This window comes from Hypomesus nipponensis, chromosome 15, assembly GCF_054491055.1.
Source record: "Hypomesus nipponensis isolate SF chromosome 15, ASM5449105v1, whole genome shotgun sequence".
Taxonomy (NCBI): domain Eukaryota; kingdom Metazoa; phylum Chordata; class Actinopteri; order Osmeriformes; family Osmeridae; genus Hypomesus; species Hypomesus nipponensis.
Window position 1 is genome coordinate 8,798,469 of NC_140375.1, and position 20,114 is coordinate 8,818,582.

At 41.5% G+C, this 20,114-nt stretch overlaps 3 protein-coding genes and 1 long non-coding RNA gene across 4 annotated transcripts; 1 reads left to right on the plus strand and 3 right to left on the minus strand.

The window, feature by feature from the left end:
* Nucleotides 1–924: 924 nt before the first annotated feature.
* akt2 (AKT serine/threonine kinase 2) lies at nucleotides 925–11,256 on the minus strand. Its single transcript, XM_084673477.1, has 14 exons — nucleotides 10,860–11,256; nucleotides 9,059–9,236; nucleotides 8,763–8,891; nucleotides 8,239–8,350; nucleotides 7,639–7,789; nucleotides 7,386–7,517; nucleotides 7,174–7,239; nucleotides 6,794–6,862; nucleotides 6,585–6,707; nucleotides 6,197–6,325; nucleotides 4,968–5,182; nucleotides 4,410–4,497; nucleotides 3,844–3,946; nucleotides 925–3,640 (listed from the first exon to the last, which is right to left on the minus strand). Exons 2-14 carry the CDS (start codon nucleotides 9,102–9,104, stop codon nucleotides 3,561–3,563), a joined length of 1,443 nt encoding a protein of 480 aa, XP_084529603.1. The 5' UTR covers nucleotides 9,105–9,236; nucleotides 10,860–11,256; the 3' UTR covers nucleotides 925–3,560.
* A 206-nt stretch (nucleotides 11,257–11,462) lies between these two features.
* On the minus strand, nucleotides 11,463–17,073 carry dhx40 (DEAH (Asp-Glu-Ala-His) box polypeptide 40). Its single transcript, XM_084673476.1, has 17 exons — nucleotides 16,670–17,073; nucleotides 16,291–16,436; nucleotides 16,083–16,202; nucleotides 15,706–15,942; nucleotides 15,476–15,542; nucleotides 15,263–15,394; nucleotides 14,911–15,010; nucleotides 14,679–14,765; nucleotides 14,369–14,551; nucleotides 14,105–14,185; nucleotides 13,766–13,923; nucleotides 13,502–13,616; nucleotides 13,176–13,284; nucleotides 12,972–13,066; nucleotides 12,618–12,687; nucleotides 12,198–12,426; nucleotides 11,463–11,936 (listed from the first exon to the last, which is right to left on the minus strand). The coding sequence occupies exons 1-17, from the start codon at nucleotides 16,845–16,847 to the stop codon at nucleotides 11,815–11,817; spliced, it is 2,229 nt and encodes a 742-aa protein (XP_084529602.1). The 5' UTR covers nucleotides 16,848–17,073; the 3' UTR covers nucleotides 11,463–11,814.
* Nucleotides 11,810–14,844, plus strand: LOC146257371 (uncharacterized). Its single transcript, XR_014729863.1, has 3 exons — nucleotides 11,810–12,438; nucleotides 12,620–12,731; nucleotides 13,170–14,844. It is a non-coding gene; the product is annotated as an uncharacterized LOC146257371 (long non-coding RNA).
* Nucleotides 17,074–17,099: 26 nt separating the features above from the next.
* On the minus strand, nucleotides 17,100–19,785 carry LOC146257372 (zona pellucida sperm-binding protein 4-like). The gene is made up of 10 exons (XM_084673478.1): nucleotides 19,587–19,785; nucleotides 19,379–19,500; nucleotides 19,147–19,258; nucleotides 18,800–19,023; nucleotides 18,600–18,694; nucleotides 18,316–18,449; nucleotides 17,992–18,181; nucleotides 17,739–17,877; nucleotides 17,574–17,637; nucleotides 17,100–17,455 (listed from the first exon to the last, which is right to left on the minus strand). The coding sequence occupies exons 1-10, from the start codon at nucleotides 19,783–19,785 to the stop codon at nucleotides 17,373–17,375; spliced, it is 1,362 nt and encodes a 453-aa protein (XP_084529604.1). The 3' UTR covers nucleotides 17,100–17,372.
* Nucleotides 19,786–20,114: the final 329 nt, after the last annotated feature.

Below are 20,114 nucleotides of genomic sequence, written 5' to 3' on the forward strand. Positions count from 1 at the left end.
GTACATCAGCATTTAGATATGACATTCGTGACTGTTGATCACATTCAAAATATAGAGAAGCAAGTTACTTAGGGTCAAGCTACAAATCAAATTCTACCAAGCAGCTGACTTTTCTACCAATGTTGCATTCATTTTCAAGCCTTATTAGGTATTTACAAGCCTGTGACAGTGTTTGTGTGTGAGATTAAATGTAAATGTCAGCCTAAAGTAGAGGTGCAAAGGTGCTCGTTTGCATGTGATACTCTAGACAAAAGACAGAAACAGTTACAGCATATAGCTTTACTGCCAACTTTATAAAAGGTCTACATGCCCCCCCCCCCCCCTCCCCCAAGTGGCCATCATTAGGTTGAAGGCAACGTGAGACTCAGTCCAACAAAGAGGTCGTCTTGAAATCCGGTCCTGCCGTTTCCGAAGGTGAACCCCAGGCCTGACTGTAGGCCTCAGCCTGTGATGAGATGAGTACTGTGAGGGTCAGAGCCGGCCCAAGCCTTTATGGGGCCTTAAGCAAAATTGATTTGGGGGCCCCTCTGCGTTGTTTATCGCTGCCGATAAAAATAAAAAAAAAGAATATATATATTTTTACATAATACATTAAACTGTAATTTCATTTGCTCTTGGGGGCCCTCTGGTAGCCACAGGGGCCCTAAGCAGCCGCTTAGTTCGTTTATGCCTTGGGCCGGCCCTGGTGAGGGTTGCAGGTGATTGCCGTTCGATCTGTCTTCTTTACTCAGGTTAAGGAACAAAAAAAGTTGTAAGCCTACAAGGAAACCTATAGTATTCCGATTGTTTACTAAGCTCTACTGCTATGGGCTCTCTGCAGTGATCCACTTCTAACTTGCTAGTGTCAATCACATCTTCACTCACTCTTCTCTCACACATACACAATGGCATGGTCTATATGAATAACTAAAGCCAAAGGAAAACAATGTTTTGAAATGTTTTAATATATTTTTTATATAATATATATACTTAAAAGACATTTAAGTCTTCCGAGGTTTAAGGAATAGGTGGACAAAAAGGGAGCGAAACAAATGAATAATAAAAATAAAAAAAACAATAAGGTGGTCACAAGGTGGTTGCTTAGGTGCAGCATCTATTCAAAAGAAGGCATTTAATAATTTTGTCCAAACACTTGACAGTGGAATATGATGGTTGTCTCTGATCAACCATTTCTCTATCTGCCAACTTGAAAGGGCTCACACGCTCGGGAACAAGGGTGGCCTTGGCCTGTATAGTCCTCACAAAATACCTTGTAAATGATGTATGCAAATAATTAAGAACTAATAGCCTACATACCAAAAGGACCCTAAAAACATGATAGTGGAAGAATTTAAGTGTACACTTTCCAGTCAGTAGAATTGGGCATCATTACAATCACTAATCCATGATTTAACCGTTTTCATTCTTAAAATGCAGGAAACAATCAATTGCTTATAAATCCCATGTCATCAATACATCCCAGAATAATTAATTGTTAACAAATTATTGAATGATTGACAGCTATTAGGATATTCCTGCTCTGGGAGGGAGTGACAGCTACAGAACTTTGACATTAAAAGCTGCAGCATCTAGACTGGTCTCTAGACAGAAAACTGGTAGCTGCTTGGCCCGTCCCAAATCTATACCTACTCCAAACTACTTTAGTGGACTACTTGGGAAATTTGACAGGTATAAGCAAAATGGTAAATACTGCCTGTTTGCCCTGTTTGGCTGGAATTGTTTGTAATCACCACCATGTTGCTTATAACCTGACAAATCCACTTAGCCCTCCTAAGGGAATGCACATAGAGATTTGTAGGGGGTTAAAGTAATTGATATAGAGTGGAGCCTCCTAGTCTTCCTCCTCCCTTCTCAAGTGTTAGAACCACTAGGGAAAAAAGCCTTGGAAAAAAACAAGTTGGTCACTTGAGCTACAGCTTTAGCCTCTTTTCCCTTTAAAACTCAGACTGTGCTGTGTAGTGTCCTCTCCTCCTCCACTTTGCCAATATGTGGAATCAAAAACATATATGCATTTGTACAAACAGACATGATAAGATGTTGTAGATTCAAATGGTTGTTCATACATTCTCTGGCACACTTGTACATACAAACATTTACTCTCTTACACACATTCATTCACATACACAGTGCAAGCAGAGAAATGGCTACCCTCCTAGAGGTTTAACACCTTTTCTTATCCCTTCCCTCTCCCCACCTTATCTTCCCTGTGTGAACAGTCCAACACGATTTGTAACAGCAAGTTCCAGAAAGAGCACTTGTAAAAATTGCAGAAATATGGCTTTTAAAACCGTAACAATCAAAGGAAAATTTTGTTAAAAATATAAATTTTTTTCATCCCCCAAATATTTCTCACATTTTTTGTTAAAATCCCCAATGTAAGTCTACATAATTGATTCTCTACTCAGAACTGTGTTTTTTTTCTAAGAGAGTACTGGTGTATTTGTGTCTGTTTGAGTATATTTGTTGGTGTAGCATGCGGTCAGCTGGTGGTGAGGTGTTTTCTTTGCTGGCATTAACCCGTGTATGGTTACCCCTTCTCCACCAAGGCAGTTTGAGGGCCGGTTCGGAGCCGGTGCCCAATTTAGAACTCTAGAATCTAGAATTCTTTGCATTTAGGACAGCAAAATAACCGGATGCCGGCCAGGAAAACTGGTTCCAGAATGACACCAACTCTTAACTTCTGTACTTGCTTTAGGGTCTGGGGGGATTCTCATGACCAACTAAATAAAAATAAAATAACAAAAAAACAGGGCTTCAGCAAAGAACTTACATTGATTGTGCTTCTACTTTGGCTTCAGCAACAGCATATTATGATACAAATATCGCAATTGTTGACCATAGCAACTGCAACGAGCAGCACAAATGCGTTGGACCACTCGGGTTTCGATGCCAATGTAGGTTTGCAAAGCCAGGAGCAACACTTGTAAAGAAACAATGGAGCCCGCCGTTGTTGTGTTTTAAGTTGGCGCTATAGTTGCTGGGAAAGCAGAGACGTATACATTGATGACGTTGGCTCTCTAGCCCATGGAAAAACAAACTGGTTCGCAAGCTGAACCATCTGTGAACCGGCACTGGCAACAGCCCAGAACCAGAACTAAGTTTGCATTGGTGGGAAGGGGGTAGGTGAGGTGTTGTCACTGCTTTGACATGGCGCCCAGTGTAGTGTGGCAGGGGTCCTGCAGGCAAAGCTATGGCCAGTCCCATTGGCAAGACAAGAGAAACCTGCATGGACAAGAGGCTGCCAGTCTGGTCACATAGGACCTGCTGAGGTCAGTCATTCATTGCGTGCTTTCATGTCATGCTCTAGGATCCATGTTTTCACATTGATCTATCAGCACCTGTGTTCGTGTGTATGTAGGTGTATGCGTGTGTGAGAGTGGGTGTATGTGTGTGTGAGAGAGTGGGTGAATGGGTGAGAGACAAAGGGAATGAGTGTGTCTTGTGCGATTTGTATGTGTGTCATCCCATTCCCTAGCAGTGCAATTGTGTTTTGTGAGCGTATGATAACCTGCCTGCCCGTGTGTGTGTGTGTGTTTGTGTGTGTGTGAGAGAGAGAGGGGTCACTCCCGTATGCTGGCTGAGTAAGAGAATTGAGGGAAGTGCGTGCGCTGGTCCGAGTCTTCTGCATCTAAGCTGTCATCTGTATAGCGAGAGACGGAGAAAGGAAGTTCAGTACACAAACGAGCAGATACGATGTATCTGGTCATTACAGGATAGCATCACATCATTCAGAGTCACGTGCTCACACAACATCAAAAGTGTGGAACCGTAACAGTGGAGTGCAGTCATGTATACCATGACAAGAAACACAGCCCTTGTGCGCACACACAAGTTCTAACTTACACTTGTCTGGTGGTGTTACAGTGATGGTCTGTGCTGTGAACTCATCATCAAAGTAGCGCGTGTCCGTCTCTGACGTCACCTGGGGCTTGAAAGGAGGAACCAGCTGTGCGGGGGGGAAACATGTATTTCTGGGTGAGCATAAACCACCCAAACCTAACAACTGTTACTTTCTAGACATAGTTGTAAAACGAGTCACCTTTGCAATGACAAAACAACATTCCATGGGTTTCCAAATGGAAAAGTAAATGGCTTCTATCACTAGATTGACATCTATCACAAGGTATCTACTGAGGAGTGCGTTTAACCAGTTCCAGTAAGTTTACTGAGTGGCACTTTGCAGTAGACATACACTGAGTGGATTTAATGTAATAATAATAATAATCACACTGTATTCATTTAGCCAGATTTTATCCTCTTGAGTCAAATGTTCTAGCACTGATACATACGTGGCTATTTGCCTCAAGTCTCAAGTTGTTGTGTTATTATTGGACTTACTCATTGGCACTGCACCCTGTCAGCCCTGGCTCCTCACCTCAGCCACAGGTGCTCTCAAAATAGCTACTCACCTTCCGTTCAACCACGTCTTGCCAGTTGATGGAGGTGAAGAATTTGTGGGTCATCACGTCTTTGGCATCGTCTGGCCCGCCTCCAAGCCTGTGAGTATTACATGTTGTCATTGGCTTCACAATTAACTTCAGTAGGGTTAAGGTTGTGCACATAGACAGCACATTAAAATATGAGAGCAAACCATTTTAGCACATCATTTTAACATTGATTATGTCGGAAACAGACGGAAAAAATCCAATTGGGGGACGAAAAGAAATAGGGCGCCCATATACCCACAAGAGCTGTTTTCCATAGAGAAGCACGATTATTCCTTTCACTCAAGAGAGCAAAGTGTGAGAAACAGAAATTTGTGGGAGTTTTTTCAGAAGAACAACGTTTTGGGAATGTTGTAGTATAGTAATATTAAAATGCTTCTAAGAGTCCATATCTGTGTCTATTACGTAGCTAATTGTTTCACTAGCTCAGTAATCACACAGATACACACACACACACACACTTACGCCTATATCTAGACACACACAGCTAATACTGCCATTCACAAACACATATACACACACCTCTGCTTGGGGTCCTTTTTCAGCAGGCCTGCCAGCAGAGCCTTGGCCTCTGGGGCCAGGTTTTTAGGGAAGCGGATCTCTTCCATGAGGATGAGCTCAAACAATCGCTCATGGTCCTGGTTGTAGAAAGGCAGGCGACCGCACATCATCTCGTACATAACCACACCTAGACCCCACCAGTCCACTGCTCGACCATAGTCATTATCTTCTAGGACCTGGGCGAGAACAGGAGGAGAAAAGAGATTGGTTGGACGAAGCTTGGGAAGAAAGAAGCAGCTTAAAGGTCAACTGACCACAACATTTTGTTGCTTTATGGTTACCGAGCTTGCTACCCTTAGAATGTGGCTGTAACATTAGCTCTGCAGATAGCTGAGTTACTGTCGCTAATGTAAAGGTAGATAGCATCAAGTATGTATGTGAATACACATGCTGTAACGGCGAGTGTTGTACACTTCTTTGTTATTCGGATAACCGTTCTGCTGTTGGTGTTATGGCGAGCGCGATATCCGCCTTTCCCCTCATTGCAATTACTATGAGTGTGCACCTCTGCAAACCAGGGGGATCAGATGAGAAACGGCAAATTCGAGGCATCTTACAGCAACGGTGCTACGAGTCATTGTGATACATCCATTGTAAACATTAGCGCATGGTGCTGCCTCTCTCCTCCTCATGAGCATTTAAAGCTACAGACACAGAAACAGCTTGTTCTGAGGAAAAATTGTTGTGGGACTGCTCATTAGTGGCTGTTATTATGCACCAAGGCTAAATTTGGGGAAAGAGACTTCAGATACACTATTAGGGGACCAGTAAGGCCTATATAAAAGCATCCAAAAACAGCATGTCATGTGACCTTTAATGGTACCTATACGGAAAAGGTGGATATGATTATCTTTCAGCTTCAATTTTTGTTCCTTATCAAACACATTTGAAGAAAGGGGATATGGGAGGAAAATCACCATCAATACCTTTTTGAAAGGATACATGTAAGGAATTTAGGAAAGCAATCAAACCTTGAAATAGAATGACGTTTAGAGGCAATTAGATGAAAGGCATTGCATAACTGCCTCTGTTGCAATGTAAACAATGTCTGCCTATTCTGGTTGATAATCATTTACTTTCTAGGTGGAAAGTTTTTTCTCCCCCAGTTCATTTCTAGAATAGAGAATTATTGACAAGTGGAGGAGAGTCCACTACCCTCTACTGAGTTAGAGTGTCTGGATGTTGGTTACCTCGGGGGCCAAGTACTCTGGTGTTCCACAGAAAGTCTTCATCGTGGCACCGTCCGTGATGCCCTCTTTACAAAGTCCAAAATCTGTGATCTTTATGTGTCCGTCTTTGTCCAGCATTAGATTTTCCAGCTAAATCAGACAACATGAGGAAAGAATGACCACGCAGAAGAAAACAGCCGGCACAGCAGGACCACACACAGGGCCTAACCCTGACAGAATGCACATTTAACATAATTGTGTTTCGAAAATTCATCCTCGTTTGGCAAAACACTGAGCAATACTAAAGAAAATATCTGCTTAAGTGTGAAGGCTTTTGTTGATGTTGTTATATGCAAGCTACGTAATTACTGGGAGTTTGTTCAACTCTTGCACGCAATGGTGGTGCTACCTTGAGATCCCTGTAGACCACGTCTCGTGAGTGCAAGTACTCCAGGGCTGACACAATCTCTGCTCCATAGAAGCGTGCCCTGTCTTCTGTGAAGACACGGTCCCGGGATAAGTGGAAAAACAGCTGCAGAAAGAAGGGTGGGGGGTTAACGTGCTAACGTCCATGTACATTAATATAAAGACATGATGGGATGGTGTGTGTGTGCTTACCTCTCCTCCGTTTGCATACTCCATCACAAAGCAGAGCCGGTCATGTGTTTGGAAAGCATATTTCAGTGTCTGTGAGGGACAGAATCAAAAAAACGTTGTACACTTCGACCCATGACAACTTCCATGCAAGAGTGTTCACTTGTCATGTCCTGAGTTACATTTACATGTAGTCATTTAGCAGACGCTCTTATCCAGAGCGACTTACAGTAAGTAAAGGGACATTCCCCCCGAGGCAAGTAGGGTGAAGTGCCTTGCCCAAGGACACGACATCATTTGGCACAGCGGGGAAACGATCCAGCAACCTTCTGATTACTAGCCCGACTCCCTCACCATTCAGCCATCTGAATCTGAGTTGTTCACTTGCTATTAAGGTAACTTACTGTCAGGAAGGGATGTCTGGTGTTCTGTAGAACTCTGCTCTCCGTGACTGTGTGAGCTACCTCATCCTGATGAAACACACAATACAATCAAGAAAAGGGACTGCCCATGTATACTATAAAACTAACCACGTTAAGTGGGTGACTTTAGCTTCATTACCACACTGCCAAGATGTGCCTGAGAGAAGTACTCAAGCTACATTAGCAATGCTCACCTTGGCTATTATGACTTCCTTGCGGAGGATCTTCATGGCGTAGTACATCCCTGTGGCCTTCTCCTTGACTAGAATAACTTTGCCAAAGGTCCCCTTACCCAGCAGCTTCAGGTAGTCAAAGTCACTCATGGTCTGGAGGGACAGAAACCGTGGAGAATGTGGGTGGGTATGGCTCAGACTAAAGAGTAGGATCTGGACAAAGGCCACAGCTTGCACACCTTAATAGACCAAGCATAGAAACAACAATACTGACCACTTTGGAGCGAGACTTGGAAATGGCAACCTCCATCTCCTCCATGCCGCTGCTGTCACTAGGGAAACCAAACTTGATATCCATTGGCTCCTCCTCCTCCCGTGTCTTTAGTCCATTTGCCACCGCCTGGATCACCCGCATCCATTCTTCCCTGGATGAAGGGGAGAGAACAGCAAGACATTGAGCCACTCAGTTAAAGCATCAAGTTGGATTTCAGGGGATTTCGATTTTAGGTCTCAGTGATGCAGAAGGCGACGCAAGTCTACATTCTTATTGGATTGAAGCATTTGCAGTTGAGGCAGTTTTCTAATTGTTAGAGCTAGAGCACAGAAAAGGGAGCAAAAATGTAGCTGGTGTTTATGTGATTTGCAAGCAGGTCCATTACAGACCTCAATTCTCCTGATCTGTAACATAGAAATATCTGAAGCACCAGAACCAGGCTTTTGTTTTTCTATCCTTTATTTTGAAAAAAGGATCATGGCCTCCCTAAGAGCGCATCGGAATGAAATAATTTAAGTTGATGTCATAAGACGTACTCCTAAAACAAGCTTTGAGAAGGAGACATGGAGAACATAATAACTGCCTGAGAGGCGTTCTTACCTCTCCTCATTACTGTCCACGTGGAAGGTCCTCTCAATCACTGTGGTCCACTGGAGGCAGCGGATGACAAATGTGTTGGGCCTGGGCCGCTCTGTCTTCATCAGCTGGCATTCTGCACACCCGGCACAAAAAAAGCAACTGTTCAAAAAATGGGTTTACAGAGTTATTCTTACATTTACATAACTTTTAGTCATTTAGCAGACGCTCTTATCCAGAGCGGCTTACATGAAGTACAGGGACATTCCCCCCGAGGCAAGAAAGGTGAAGTGCCTTGCCCAAGAACACAACATCATTTTGCACAGCTGGGAATCGAACCAGCAACCTTCTGATTACTAGCCCGATTCCCTAACCGCTCAGCCACCTGACTTTATTCTTTGAGATGGAGCTCAAATGTAGAAGGTGGACAGTTATGAAAGTGATTTTCTTTTATTTGAGAAATATCAGGTTTTAGGAAAATAACATTCAGTGCTCCTCTTTTCAAATGGCGTCAAAAACACCAGCTCCTCAAAAGAGAAAACACAGACCTGCGACAGAGAAGTTGTTGAGGGGTGGCAAGCTGTGGTCGGACACCTCAGGCTTCTCTTTGTAGCCAATGAATGACCCGTCGCTCTTCAGGATGAAGTACCGAGGCCTCCATGTCTTAATGTACTCTCCTGTAAACAAATAAGGGGAGGGAGGGGGCAGTTAGGGCAGTGGCAAGAGACGAGGAAGGGAAAGCGAAAGAATGTGCATTGGGTTTATGTTTGACCAGTTCTGAGTAAAGCAGACGGACGAGTGTCCTCATAAAAGTCCATGACAGTGCACAAAAAGTAGCGCTCACCTCTCTTATGGAGCCAGCCCTCTCTCACCACACTGATTTCATTCATGCTGGTCCAGATGCTTGATGGGGTTCAGGGTGGGGTTATGGTGGAGGGTGGGGAAACAGAGGGGAGTGGGTGAGAGGTAGGGGAGATGATGCAGTATCGGTTTAGGGCGCCGACTGGGTGTCAACACAACACCTAAAGACAAACCAGAGATATTAAAACATTAACATGGACCACAAAACATCCAATATTCTCTACTTTTCAATGCTGTTCATTAGTAATAAGCATGAATAATTCAAAGTGTTATTCTTGTTATTCATTCTATAAGTGGTTTGCTTTCTGAGTTATGATAAACTGGGCCAGGTTATCACTAGTGAGCAGCAAGGTCTGACTATGCCTTGGCGGTCCACCATGCCATCCCCGGGCAGACCTCCCAGTCACCATGGCCACCCCACTGGATTACCCTGCCGAAAATCCTCACCTTGTGATGCCTCACTGCCTGTTGCGTAAGGTATGGTTAGGGTGGCCTGGTCAATTACTAGGAGGAACCGTTAGCTTTGGTTGGGTCAATAAAAAATAAATTAACAGTATTAGTTGATGAAAATAAAGTAACACCCCCAATGAAATAATTATTGCTACTACTTATTTCTTGCTACTACTACATGCCTAATGAACATGACAAAGGAGGAATGTAAGATATCTCCAAAAATAATATAGCTGCTTTAAAGTAGCCTAATATCAAATATCAATTTATCACCAAGGCCTAATCGTAAACTAGAACAATTAGCCTTAGGAAGTCGGGAAGATATCATTGATATTATATTTAGTTTTATAGTTAGTTTTTTAGTGGAAAAGTACATGACTAGGCTGCTATTTGAAGTTTAGACTATTGTTTACAAAGGTGAAAATCAATAGACGTACGCCCCCTCTACTTAGTAAATTACAAATCCCTTGATAGGTTAGGTGTGTGGAAGCTCCGCGGATGCAAAGACGGTTACGTTATTTATTCATGTGAATCAACAAACACTCCAGTGATTTGCATTTTTAAACCTTAACCACCATATAGCATCTGCAAGCCCGTATCAGCGACATCTCAGGTGTTACTGCCTGATAAGTAAGACTGGCATCTTCATATTACCAACTGTCGTTGGTTAGAAACTTTGTTTCAAGTTAGACTAGTGCTAGACCTAAACACTAGTTACCGTTAATTTCGGCAGGGAACTTAATGTGATAACAGTAGCTCTATTTTAGTACTCGCTAAAAACAGTGATCCATAGCCAAGTCCGTCCAATACACCTGCGACGTACCATCAGCAGTAGTTCATTTTAATTCAGTTAAACAGCAGAAGCGTATTTAGATAAATGGTAAATGTAATTATCAATGAAGGAAATTACATTCCAGATAGATAAGCTTCTCTAAGATACTCGTACTGCAGTAACGCTAGAGCTACACCTCAGCAATCGCCCAAGCTACGTGTGTTAATACGTTAACTAGTAGCTAAATAAGTTGAGCTATCGTGCCATAAATGACCCGTTAGATAAAGTACCGTAGTACTGTGCCTAGGTAGTTATTTAACTGGCATTGGTTTATACTAGTTATATGGTTTAAGGCGGGGTACCTTGCAATTATCAGAAAACGAAAATACTCATGTTAAACTCTGCTGGCTAGCATTAGATACATAACCTACATTCTACCCAAGATAGTCAATTGACATTGGCGTTAAAGCTAGCTAGCATAGCAAGTACTACTAGCTAACGTAATAGCTAGCCACGCATTAGTTGGTGCAGCAAGTTTCTAGGCTTAAACCGAGCTCCTTACCTCGACTACTCCTGATATTAGCCACGGCAGATACCTTCTTGGGCTGTTGTTTTACAGGCCGAATAAAGTAAAATGAAGATCTTTATTATTTATCCTCGAAGCCGGTGTATTGAGCTCTGCCAATGAACACACAGCTTCTAAAAAAACAATGCCCGCTTAGCTTGTTTTTCTTCCTACAACGGCGGCGTGTTGTTGCACTAGCTCGCTAACGTTAGTCAAACCGTTAGGTTGGGTAAGTGCACAATGGTCACTCTTTTGAATGTAAAGCAAATATATAAAATGCAGAGATGCACGTTATTTTCTTTTCATGTATAATTATGTTCCTTTCTCCAAACATTAGTCGCCTGCTTAGCTGGAGCTTCTGATATCCCACCAGCACAGGCCCTCTACCTCCAGACAGAACAGTAACCTCACACGCGCACAAACAGGATATGACGTTTAAAGGAGGCCTTCGGCACGAAAAGGAACTGTGCACAGTAGTCAGTTCAGTTTGTCATCTCGGAAGCCCATTTCTTCCTCTCAATACGAACTCTAGGTTCTAAAATTCAGATTTGTGACACTAGTCAACCTGGTATGTCCGTCGTGAAGAAATTATAGACTGTATAGCATTTAAAAATATCACTGTCATTTATTTTGGACACAGATGTATAAAATAACCTCAATGTGTTTATGGTATGTGGTTCATGATACTTGGCCAACATGTTTCTGGTTTTTGAGTAACTTCTCCGACATTGGCATATATTGACACTGTAGGCTAGCTTCTAGAAACATTAAAGCAAAATCATAATTCTAACACATACAAAAATGCTAATTTCTAATGTTTTCCATACACATGGATTTAGAACCTCCCTGTGCAGTTGTAGAGGTTGTAAACCCTGAGATTTAAGTCTACTACTGTTATTTGATTAGGTCTCATTCCAGCTGAGTGAAGGAGAGGGTTTGGGCCTCTTCTTCCTCATGGTGCCTTGCCTTGCTTGCGTTCTTGTTTCCGCTGCAAGTACCGTGCACGGGCGTCGCTTACAGAACTCTCATCATTACGTCTCTCCAGTTTTTTCAAGGTATCCTCCACAGAGCCCTCTGACGAGAAGACGGACATCAAATCAAATTTATTTGTATAGCCCTTTTTACACACAAGCATGTCACAGACATGTGACATGTTTAATGAGGCTTGCTACTTATGTATAGAAAGTTACCATTTGTAAACTAAATACAACACTATCCAAAAAGGTTTAAAGTCTAATGTAAATAGAATAAATGAGTAATTTTAGAATATTGTGTCAAGAAAGGATTAAATACTATCTCTAGAGTGTTCTGATTAACCTATAACTAGTCTCTCACCAATGTGTCTTTTAGCAGCTTCTTTGGTCTCCCATTTGGCCACCTCCTCCTCAGTCACCTCCTCTCTGGCAACACTGCTCAGTTCATACACATCTACCTCGTGCAGTTTGGGCAGCAGGTCTTTCACCCAATCATAGCGTATGGGGCACACCGTTCTAACGTAGATTCGCGAAGTGACCAAAACATCATGGAAGATGATCCAGTCTAGCATTTCCTCTTGGTCGAACAGCTGGGACACAAGGTTAGAAGCCACATCCAAAATCTTAGAAATTGCAGTTAAAATATAAAATACTTTAGTATGGAGTATTTAGTTGTGGACAGATCAAAAATGGAAAACCTCTCAATAATAAATGAACGTAAAAGTTGTATCTGATTCAATTAGAGTTCTGATGATAGAGAAGACTAAAACAAATTATTTACAGATGATGCAGGATGAATGTGGACCATGGATCCATGACCATCCATGGTGCAGAAGACCTTCCCAACAGATCTAGGACAAGGGAAACATTTGAGAAGGTTTCACAGAGGAATATGGTAAAAATGTATGTATGTATGTATGTATGTATGTATGTATATATATATATATATACACACACATAAATAATTTTTACAACAGGGCCTTCTCAATCAGACTGCATTATTGTTTAATATTGTATATATATATATATATATATATATATATATATATATATATATATATATATATATATATATATATATATATATATATATATATATATATATATGTTACATGTATTTGGGTAAATATAGTACCTCCTGGCAACATTGGTGAAATAACCAGTGCAGAGGCATCGCCTGAAGAGCTCACTCTTATTACCGTCAAACGTCTCCATGGGGAAATCGCTTTTCTGTACAAACAAGCACAAAACATTTATCCACACATTCCCCCTTTTTTCATAGGATTGTTACCATGGCTATGCAGTCGTGTAATTACAGTTCTATGGTTTCAAGATATACCTGTTGGAGTCGGAGCAGGATCTCCTTGAGCTGGGTCTCTATGCTGAAGGACGACTTGAGCGCCCTCCAGTGGATCCAGTTATCTTTGCACCAGGCTGAGGGGTTGTCACTGCAACGTAAGACCAAGATTTACAAAGCTAATTCACAAAGGATGACATGACAAATTACATTATTAAAATTACAGTATTAAGACAAATTCAATCTCCAGTGTCTGGCAACAACTACATAAGTAGCTTTCCTAAACATATTAGCTGTGAATGATTTGTGTTAATGTTAGCCTGCCAACTCTAGTCACATGAAAAAAGCACCTGTGACTTAAAATGTACCTGGATTTACACTTCTCAAACACACTGAGTAGCAGGGTGAAATCGTTACAGCTGCCTGCCTTGGCTGCAAGCCTTCTATGCTTCTTATCAGCCTCCTTCTGCTTTTCTGGGTGACCTGCAGGGGCACAAAAACAAAGCAACACAAAGAAATGCAAAGTTATGACTTATAACCTGTCCTATAGTACTGCATATCCATAAACTGTTGAAGAGTCAAGTTTAGTTTGAAGACTACTATGAGTTTTTAAAACTGTGGTAAACACCTACCTGGCCGGATAAAGATGTTCTCTACAGACAACATGGCGGCCACAGGAAGTAAGAGGTCCTGGCAGCCAAGAGAGGCTGCTTTTAGCAAGGCACGGGTTAAACCTGGGGGCAGGGGGAACTCAACCATCAACTCCCCCAACCGAGTCACCTTACCTCTCCTACAAACGGGAGTGAAGGATGTGACATCGTAGAGAATCAAGTGAACCAACAAAAATGCATAAATACTAAATTGTCACTGTATGAGGCCTTTTTAGACCGTTGATTCCCTGCAGTCAAGTCTGTTTAGAGGTAAAAACATTTAGATAAAAGAATGTTTAATCTGAGGTTTCTGTTGCTCACCTGTCAATTGCATCACACTGGAAAAGTTGTTTCAGGGCCTCCAGGATAAACCTCTCCTCTGGACGGTCCAAGAAAGGGAACCTATGAGGGGCAAATCCAGTCATAACATTATCTTAAAATCAATTCAATTTACAAACAAACAAAGCCAAAGTAGAGACAATATGTCCTTGGATATACCAATGTCTATTGGACAATTTACATCACATACAATTTACATGTAGTCATTAATGTTTAGTCAATTTCTTAGGTAGAAAACCTGCATACCTAATAACATCATGGACTCCCAGGCATTTGAGAGTGAGGATGACAGCTGTAAGACTGGTCCTCTGGATCTCTGGAACTGTGTAGTCCAGCATGCACTTGTCCCAGAATTCCTTAGTGTAGATCCGGAAGCATTTCCCGGCAGAGGTCCTCCCGGCTCTTCCTGCTCTCTGTTCAGCTTCACTCCTACACCAGAAATAGTAAAGGGTCCAAATGTCAACAACCATGCTAATTTATATGAAATTGGACAAAAACTACCATCTGTAACAACCAAACAACAACATGTAAACCAATAATTACTTTTACAACTTACTTTGAAATTGGCACAACTTCCAAAATATCCATGCCAACCCTGGAGTTGTGATTGAGTTGTTTAACAAACCCACTGTCAACAATGTACCTGTAGAAAAAATTGACTAATATATGGTAACGGTTCACTATTTATGTACTTGTATATCCCCGATGTCGAGCATTGAGCACAAGATAAACAGAAATATATAAATAAATCAACTAAAGCAGTCCATGTTGACTCTTAATGTACTCACTTTATTCCATTGATGGTGAGAGACGTTGCTGCAATGTTGGTGGCCACCACACACTTTCTAATACCCAGTGGGGGAGGCTGGAATATCTGTCTTTGTTGATCTTGAACATAGGAACCCACAACATTACGTCATAAATCACAATAGTAAGACATGCCAAGCCCCCCCCCCCCCCACATATCTTCTAACGTCTCTCTCTCCACCCCCCTCTCTCTCTCCACCCCCCTCTCTCTCTCACCTTGTCCACCTCTGAGCTCTATCATAAGAGCTGACTGTAACAATGGAAACAGTAAGATGGCCTACATTTTTCTAGGTCCTCCATGGGTGGTAAATAAAATAGTCCTGCAACACTTACCAGTAGGCATGGATCCATAAAGTGGAAGGATGAGCAGGCCCTCCACTGTGCGGTCCTGCACATCGTAACGGTAATTTATAGACTCCGCCTTCTCATACAGTATGTCACAGGCCTTCTCAATCTCAGACTGCCCTGTTATTAAACAAATGACATAACATGAGACATCTAGCGCGAGTGTACCAGCAGAACCTGATATTGTAATCCAGATCATACCTGTCAAAAACACAAGGATATCCCCAGCCATCTCACTGGTGTGTATATCTAGTGCCACCTTTACAACCTACATGTGTGAAAATGAGCTTGTTTCAGTCAAATTAAAAATACATCAAGGTTGATGGGAAGACCAGTGAATCTAGTACGGGAAAAACTATTCAGATGCTTTTTGACAAACTTCTTTATTTTATGCGAGTCAGCCCTAAAGAAAGTGCCTGCCTAAAGCCTACCTCTTTCACATAGACAGAGCTCTCAGAGTCTTTCGGTCCAATGGCACAACCAAACTTGGAGGTGACAGGGAAGGTCCGGCCAGGTATGGTGAAGACAGGACACTGACCCAGGAAGTCAGACAGCTTCTCTGTCTCCAGGGTGGCAGACATAACTACAACCTTCAAGGGGATGGAGCGCCCTCTGGATGCCTTGTCAGGGTGGGAGAGGGTCTTCCTCAAGAGACCTAGCAATATGTCCTGCGGCAAACAATACACAACTCTTAACAGCAGAGCAATACTTGTTTGTTATTCTATTTAAGACTCGTTTAGATGTTATGGAAGACAGCACATTCATTTATGCTTCCCAGGATAAGGTTGTACCATTAACTAGTACTGACTGTGTTCAGACTTCTCTCGTGGGCTTCATCCAGTATTACCACGCTGTACTGCGACATACAAGGATTTGCCAAAATCTCCCTCAGCATACAGCCATCAGTCATGTACTTCACCACCGTGTCCTATAACACACAACCATTTTAGAGATACACACAAATGACTCACATTACAAGTCTGATTAGTCAACATCATCTTCCTACAGTCTCTTACCTGTGATGTGCAGTCGTCAAAGCGCACCTGGTATCCCACTTCTTTACCCAGACTGCACTGCATCTCTTGGGACACCCTCTGTGCCACAGTTATGGCTGCCACTCTCCGCGGCTGAGTTATGCCAATTTTACCATCCCTACAAAATCCTGTATGGCATAAATCACCCAAAAATAAAAAAAATTGCGAGTCACTAAGGATCACTTGGATTTGACACTGGTGTTCACCAATATCCATTCCAGTCATGAATGAATTACCTGTATTTGTTATCCAACATACGCAGTCGATGCGTTACAAAAAGTAGTCTGTTTAATTTACGTGTAACCAGCAGGTAAATACACCTTACGTTACCATGCAGTTTTTGAGTGGGAGCTGAACTTACCTGCTTGATACAAATACTGTGGAAGTTGTGTCGTTTTCCCACTACCGGTCTCACCAGTGACAACTAAGAACGAATTGTCCTTGACAGCTTGTATTAGCTTTGATTTATGCTGATAGATGGGCAAGTTCTTCGATTCATTTAAATCTTTCTTGGAGTCCCACCTTGTCCGTTTAGACATGATAGCTCTGAATAGATAGTCAATTCGAATACAATTGCGATATACTAACCCTAACTTCTTGATCTAGAAAATTTGATACGGCTAAAAGCGGATGGTTGAACAACTTGTCACAAGCACAAATGACAGCCTGAAACATTACATTTATATTAAATATAAAAACATCTAGCCATGCCAACTATTTGTCTCTACCTCACGTTTTGTTCGTCAACAATACGAATCGCGAGCCACTTCCGCAAGAGGGCATTTGGGGTTTTCATTGGTCAACACGCACGGATCATGTGACCTGACCTAAATCCACAAGTCAAACACGTAATTGTTTCATTAGATACTTTTTAATAGCTTGAAACATTTCAACAGTTAATTAATACCAACATAGTTTTAGAATATATTGGGGGTTACGTAGTAGAGATATAGCCAAAGTATGCCATATTAAAGTCAACTATATCGAATAATGAACAGCTCATTGGGAGTTCTTAAATTATTATAGCCTACTAGGGAAAGCAATGAAGTAAATGTTGTCCCAATTCACAATACTAGTTCAAGAGGTCCACAATAGACAGTGGTATACTTCTGAACTGTCTTTCTCTGCCTCCCGAAGCGCTGTCTGCCTACAGAGAAAAATAAGACTTGATATTTTGGCAACATCTAGCCGTTTTGAAAATTCAGAGACATTCAAAAATTTATGATAATTCTTTAGGAGTCCACTCTACACAAAAGTTCACTTACTTCTGTTGCAGGGTTTTGAACAGTCATGTTCTTTGCAGACCTGTACATCACAATGGAAGTATACCTGATACACACATAATTATGCATTAAAATGTCAATTTAATGTTAAGACGGCTCTGTACCTTTGACATTTAGTCTGATAAATCGGCATTATGTGCCACCTACCAATTGTTGGAACTGATTGGGTTTCACAAAAGCAAACTGCTTGACTATAAACCACTTGTGATGAGAGGGATACTTTATGACCTTACTAGGGACTACTGTTAGGACCACTGTTCTGTGGATGTCACCGCTAAAGGGACACCTGCCATTGAATACAGAGGGAAATTTAGTTAATCAGAGCTTTGTAAAATGTATATTAAATGTGCTTGATGAGAGAAAATATACAGTAACATCAAACTCTATTCAGCAGACGTACCCTTTAACCAGAAGGTTCCATCTATGCTGGTCAAGTGGGTCTTCATTGGGTGTGGCCCAGCAATCTTCTAATCGGAGCTCGAGCTCCTTGTCTTCACGTTTCAGAAGAAACACCTCCACATACACTGGCTTCCCGAGCTTGAGCTTCACTGGGAGGTCTTTTTTAGAGTAGAAGGAACTGTAGGAGGAGTCTAAAGACAGCACATGATGATCTACTGATACAAGTTTATAACTTCTGGACTGTACAAGATGGGATATAGTGCTGTTATATATATTCTGAACTCACACCATGTTAATTGACAGATCTTTATGTAAAACTAAACACCTTTAGCAAACCTCATTTCAGCCCGAAGAATTCCTTCACTTTTCAGTGCTGAGGATTGTTCGGACTTCTCCCTGTAGACCTCCATCCCAATTTGGGACACTCTGGTCAAGGCATAGCTGCAACGCACTGTCAATCTATGGAAAAGGGATGTTAGAAGCAACAGAAGCAATAGCGTTGTCTGCCATTTGACTATGGTATTATAACTGCTGAAGGATCAGATGTTGTGGACTTCTCGCCTATCTCTTTTTTCTAGTCATAACTTAAAACAACCCTCCAATTCATACCTGAAAGGGGCATTGCGAAATGTAGATTCTTGTTTATGCATCAAAAGTCGCTGTGCTTCTACTTTCACCCAATACATAATTTTTTCGTGATCCATCTGAAAAAGATTACATCCCACAAGGAAAAGTCAGTGCAGAAACTGAATAGTGAGATTTTGGAAATTTATGTTGGGCAACTTTACCATTTGGAGGACTATACTTACCAAGAATTGAGTGCCACAGGAAGTGAATGGGAAACGGAAGGTGACAGAGTCAGAAGTCTTGGTTTGGGGCTTGCAACTGGGACTTTGGTGAGACAGAATGTGCACTGTGTCCAGGTTCAGAGGTGGGACAGTGGCATTCTGGTTGATGGTTATGATAAAGCCATCCTTGTCGCAATGTTTTGGATAAGGTCTAGGAGGTGCATTTCCGACTGTGTTGATTTTTTCTGAAGATAACAGTAGCAAGCACCTGATAACTCATAGAACTAAATGTAAACAAAAATGAAATGTACTAAAAGGTAAATATATTAATTGCTGCAACCTCTGTAAAACATGAGTAAAATAGATACCTTTAATGGTAACAGTTGTCAGGGTGCAGATAAGAGGCACTGTCTTGTTGATCTCTACCTGTCCCCCTTTTGCCAAAGCTTTGATGACAACCGTCATACTTGCAATACTGCCCTAAACATTTCAAATAAATGAGTAAATACATTTCAGTCAAAACAATACCTGATAAATGGGCACAAAAAGCAAGGATGGAGAGTTAAGGAGGAATCAAGGGAAGTATGTTTCTTAACTTACTTGTTTTTTGACCAGGCAGCCGTAATAAGGTACAGCTAATAGTAGGAAGCTGCTTGTTTCATCAATGAAGTAGTGGCAAGGGATAGCAATATCTGTTGCTTTGAAGTGCCTGCCTTGCTCATCTGAATTACAAACCATTTAGCGTGGGTAGCCACATCTAACAACATTTTGTAAAAAATACATGTTTCATGATTTACTTGCAACCTACCTTTGACATAAATAGTGAATTGCAAATTTTTTAATGGTTCTTTCGCAATGTGAATGGCCATGTAGTTTTCATGACAACTTGCTGTGCCATTTATGTCTTCTGTTGCAGTTTTAAATATTCCTTGTGAGGTATGACCACAGTGTAAAACTGATAGTGATAGAGTAACAATAGACACCACAGCATTGCAATACTTCATCATTGTGTCAAGACTCAGTGAGTGTGATGTGTTTCAATGACCATCCACAAGAACAGGTGATTATAATTAGCTTTAATTGCCTTGGTTATCATATTCACAATTTCCCTCTCATTAGACTTTGGCAGACAAACTACATTTCACTACAGCATACAAAACACAAACATTCAATAACAAGTTAAACTCTTGGTGAGATTTATACAATATACAAGAGACATATTGTCTTGCTCTGCATGTTATTTACTTACACAAAAGAAGATTTAACTAAATCTGCAACATCTATTTAAGATTACTTTCATCTACAATAACAAACTGGAAATTCTCTCAAATTGACT